General features: G+C 52.8%; 1 protein-coding gene across 1 annotated transcript; it reads right to left on the bottom strand.

The window, feature by feature from the left end:
• Positions 1-563: 563 nt before the first annotated feature.
• Positions 564-3,607, bottom strand: GUITHDRAFT_145891 (hypothetical protein; the record flags this gene model as incomplete). Its single annotated transcript, XM_005823249.1, has 5 exons — positions 564-861; positions 920-1,087; positions 1,141-1,187; positions 1,236-1,358; positions 1,466-3,607. The coding sequence occupies 5 exons, from the start codon at positions 3,605-3,607 to the stop codon at positions 564-566; spliced, it is 2,778 nt and encodes a 925-aa protein (XP_005823306.1).
• Positions 3,608-5,181: the final 1,574 nt, after the last annotated feature.

Consider the following 5,181-nt stretch of genomic DNA (forward strand, 5'->3'; position numbering starts at 1 on the left):
GACATGACGGGCGAGGAGATCGAAGCGTTCCTCAAGACCCTCATGATCGGCCATAGGAAGGAGATCCCTGTGGAACTTTTCAGCCGAGAGCTCTTGCGAACCATCGAGAGCAGTAGAAGCAGGAAGCAGTTCTGTAAAGTCTTTGAGCTGCTTGCCGGCGGACCTGTGAAGCGAATTTCGGTCGAGCGATTGCGCGAAAGCATGAAGGATCTTGGTGAGAGGGAGACATGGAATGCTGCTCTGACCCTCCTCAGGTCTGCTCAGTCACACCCTGGGAGACACGAAGATCAGCGACGCGGAGATCGCGCGCATGTACGCGCATGCAGACTGCGACGGGGATGGGGTGCTGAGTGTCAACGACTTCTGTGACTGTGAGGATGAGAGGAGGTGAGAGAGGCAACTGACATGTGTATGAGCTGCAGATGCGTATCAATCGAACATCATGTGAAATTAATCGAGCATTGCCTGACTACTTAAGCTCTCGTTTCATTTATTCGTCATGTCGATACTGTTGTTGAACAATTCTGTACAGGAAAACTTAATCTGAGCAAGAGGCAATGTCATTAGATGTCTTCGATCTCAGCAATCAGGTTCCGCCAATCGTCTGACTTCTTCACCTCCTCCTTCTTCGCATCTCCGTTGGGCTCGGGCTGCTTCTGCGGCGTCTTGGCCTGTGAGATTTTCTTCGACCAGGCCGGCCTCTTGTCCTTCTCCTCCCCTCCTGCGTGTCCGTTCGCCAACTCCTTAGCATCTCTGACAGAGACGACGACATCGTTGCTAGCATGCTCCTCCGACATGTCATCAGCACACGCGTCTCGTTGCGATAGGCCCATGCTCTTGTCGTCGCCTTTGCTCGGCATGCTGCGGCATGTCAGCGATGAGGGTTCTGCAGCAGCAGCAGCAGCATCTGGCGTCTTACCTTTGCAGTTGTATGGAGTTGAGCTTGTACTTCTTCTTCGCCAGCTTGTCGATGCCATGCCTGATGGTCCTGTATGTCTCCTTCACCTTGCTCGGGGGAGCCCATTCCCTGCTGTAATCTCCATTGCCGTTGTCTGCTTTCCGGATCTTAATCGCTCGACTCTGCGCTCTGTGCGGTTCTTGGAAGTTAGCAGTGGCATTGAGAGGAAAACGACACTTCACCTGTTCTTCTCGTATCTCTTCCGCTCCAACTCCACGATTAAACGCGCCTGTCGGGATATGTTATCGAGTCATCATCAGACGACAAGCGATCTTACGTCGTCGATCATGTCCTCTGTCTTGTGGCTCTCACCGTCGAGCCGAGGACATCTGCAAGATCCTCTGAAGCAGGCCGTGAAGAGAGTGAGGAGGAAAGTGAAGAGCATGACGGGCGGCAAAACCTGTTCCACTGGATCACGTGATGGACGAGGAAGGAGAACGAGGGAGCGAGGTGAGCAGAGGGAAGAGGAGGAGGAAGAGGAAGAGGAGGAGACGTCAGCAAAAGCACCTCGTTGAAACTGGAGCCAAGGAATGGGATTCTTCCAAGGGCGCTGAAGACTTGCTCAAATGCTGTCACCTCGACAGATGAGGTTTCGTGAGCCTCTCTGAGCATGGCGAGGTAGTTGTGAGCTATGCTGGGGGCGAGGCGGCAGACGATGTAAGCATTAAAGAGAAGGCTGAAACCATCCGTCTCCCCGATCACAACCTCGTAAAGGCTGAACAACCTGATGCGTAAGAGAGTGAAGTAGACGATCCCGCAGATAAAGAAGAGATGCATGAAGATCGGTACTTGGACGTCCCGAGTCACCCTGAACGGAACCCACAGTCTCCATGTGGAGAGGTCGGTGTCCTCCTGGATGCAATTGGGAGGAAGAGTAGCGCGTGAGCAGACGTGGAGCAGAAGCAGCGAACCGTCTCCGGGCATCGAAACCTTGGGGATGAAAGGAAAGAGAGAAACTTGGCTAAACAGCACCGCAAGCCCAAAGAGAGCGCAAAGTACAGCTGCAAGCATACGCAGCAGGGGAAAGACGTACATGGTGAAGATAAACCAGACGACTTCCTTTTGTAGAGCGTACATTCCCTCGTACTGATGTCTCACAGGGCACTTGAGACCAGCCCAGCCCTCAGGTCCCTTGTCGGAGTGGAAGAAAGCCCTCGACAGGTTATGGAGGACGCCTGACCAAGGCATCAGATCCTCGTGCGTGCGCTGGAGATCCTGCAGCAGAATCGCTTGTTTGACGGCTCGGTCGAACTTCTTCTTCGTCTTGCGATATTTTCTGTTGGCCACATAAACACCAGTTCTCAGCTTGACCAGCTTGCGGACATCCCATGATTCAGCATCCACGTTGGATTGGGACGAAAGTTTCTCCCAAGGATCTGGTCCCTCATGCTTCCCCGACCGAAGGTTCTCCTCCTCCGCTAGCAGGTGATCGTTTCTCGTGATCACGGCTTTGATCACGCACCTCCGAACTTCTGTAGACCCCGGAAACTCGAACAGCGAGAGCTGACGATCGATCGCCTCCTCGCGGGCAGCCTTGTTCTTCTCGCCCTTCATCTCACCCTTCACCCCGGGGTCGAGGTGATCGATGTCGCCAAGGTGGGTCAGGCCCGCGTCAAACATCGCCTCTTGCATCAGAAAGATCGGAGCTGACTTGGGCAGCAACTTTGCCGCCTCAAGAGCCGCAAACCAGCGATCGACCTCCGTCAGCCTCTGCTTGTGCGTCTCGTCCATCTCGATCTCCCGCAGCTGTGAAAGAAATGCCAACTTCATCTCCGAGTCCGTCACAGGGATCGACGGGCCTTTGACGGGATCCATGAGGACCACAGACGTGATGTCGAACGGGACCTCTGCTGCCATCGCCATGATCTTGCTGCCCAACCGCCTGAGCGAGCTCGCCGCAGCTCGACGGAGAGTGTATACCTGTACAAGCTTGGTGGCCAAATCTTCAGCCGCAGCGTTGAACGAGTGGTGGTTTGAGAACACGTAGTAGTACGCTCTGCGCAGGCTTGGTTCCAGTCGCGCTCCTTGCCAGAGCTGGCGAGGAGCTTCAGCAAGGCCAAAACCAAGGAAGACGGCGACGAGGACGAGGCAGACTGCGTTCGAGCTGGCCATGAGGCCGTAGACTACATACTCGAGATCTTCTCCCATGATTGCCAACACCAGAAGAAACACGGAGAACAAGACGGCAACGACTCCCCAAAAGACCCCGTTCTCTATAGCTGCCTGCTGCAGACGCTTCAGTATTGAGAAATGCCGGGACTCGACATAGGAGGACTGGAAAGATAGCAGGATCCAGCCGTTGAACTGGCACATGGTGTAGACTGCCAGCCACGCCACCTTGAGGAATCCGATCCAGCGGTCCAACACCACGTCGTCGTCGTCCTTTGGGCTCCCAATCGTCCGCCATGGTTTGATGGGGCAAGCACGATCTCGCTCCTCCTTGTTGTTGCCATAGTGATCGATGCAGCGCTTGAGGTAAACGAGATTGAGATCAACAGGAACGATGGCGACAAGTGCCAGCGCCATGGTCCATGAGACCCATACAGTGAAGTAGACATGGAGGGGAGTACCGCGAGCAGTGAGCTTCCAGATCACCAGACCCACGATGGCTCCAATGCCAACGAGTTCAGTGACGAAGAAGTCGAGCATGATGACAGGGAGTGCAGCTAATGAGCAAGAACGAAGCTATTCAAGAGAAGTGAGACAGGTGGGGGGTGGAAGATAAGAAGGGCAAGAGAGAACGATGACAAGGGTAGGCGATGTCGATGACAAGGGTAGGAGAGGAATGGAAGGAGGATGAGCACGCGCGGCACGAACGGCACCGAATCCTATCGAGCACTCAGACTTGCACAAAGGCAGGAGAGGAAGGAGCAGCAGGGGCGAGAGAAGAAGCAAGGGAGTGAGAGAGGGAGAGCAAGGAGAGGACAGGTCCTGCTGACTCTCTTGCGCGGGGTTGGGATAGGCTTGAGGGTCTCAAGCGCATGCCGAAGCGGCCAGCCATGATTTTCCTCCAGTTGGGGAAATTCAGGAGAGGAACTACAAGTGATCAAAATTTACTCATATTTACAATTGTACCAGAAATGTTTCTTTTTTGCTTACGCCCTCACAAGTCCCTTTTAGTACCCCTGATTTTCACACTTGGCCTTGGGGAGTGGAGGGGTTATGAGACAAGTTTATTTCCGTTATAACTTCCTGGAACATGGGGGAGATGCATGCCTACGAACCGAAAACAAGTAGATGGGAGGGGGTTTGATGGCGAAGCGAGGAGGAATGATGGAGGAGGAGAGGAGGTAACATGGGTGGGGAGAAGCTGTGGAGAGGATGAGAGGCAAGTAATCGAGGGATTGACCATTTGGCGAAAAAGATGTGAGACGGAGGAAGAGAGTAGAGCAGATTGGCAGAGATGAAGAACAAAGCAGCAGTCTCCTGCTGTCCAGGGGCAGCAGGAGACTGAATGACTCAGACAGATTGAAAGATGGGTAAATACTGAATTCTTTCACATTTGCTATCATTCCTAAAAGTCGTATCTATGTCATTCCTCCTTCTTGTCCGAGGATGCTGCTTCCGATGGCATTGCTGGGCCATATTTCTTCTTGGTGGACAACTATGAGTACATGCAGACGTCAGAATAATGCGCGACAACAATGAGATGAAAAACAATAATTCATTAGCACCTTGGAAACGATTGGGCGGAGAACAAAAAGCCATCTGGTGAAGGGAATACAGGAAAAAAATCAGCAGAAACTTGTGAAGGTGTCGTAGAACTCACACGATCACAAGTCCGAGCGCGTACATCCAATCAGCCCAACTTCTTGCTTCAGGACCATACGATGAGAGTGAAAAGCTCTTGTACCATGGCTCCTTCGCTTCCGACATGTTCTGCGAGTATAGAAGTCAGCCAGACATGTTTGCGAAAGGCAAGATATTGAACGATGATGCACGAGGGAGCTCACTGATTGCATCGATTATGCTAGATGTCAAATTCTAGTCGATGAATGCAATCGGTTCATGTACTGTGGTAATAAACCAACTCAAAGAACAGGATGCCCACCACCACCTCCCAACTCAGCTACTTCATCTCCTCATTCTCTCCTTCTTCCCCTTTCCTTCCCTGCTTCCATCCTTCATTTCTCGCTTCCGTGAGTCATAAGTTCCCTCTTCGCCGTTGACGTGTTAGCATTTCCCCCGTTCTGCCCACGTTCATTCCCTTCCTGTCCACTTGG

This window comes from Guillardia theta, assembly GCF_000315625.1.
Source record: "Guillardia theta CCMP2712 unplaced genomic scaffold GUITHscaffold_112, whole genome shotgun sequence".
Classification (NCBI taxonomy): Eukaryota; class Cryptophyceae; order Pyrenomonadales; family Geminigeraceae; genus Guillardia; species Guillardia theta.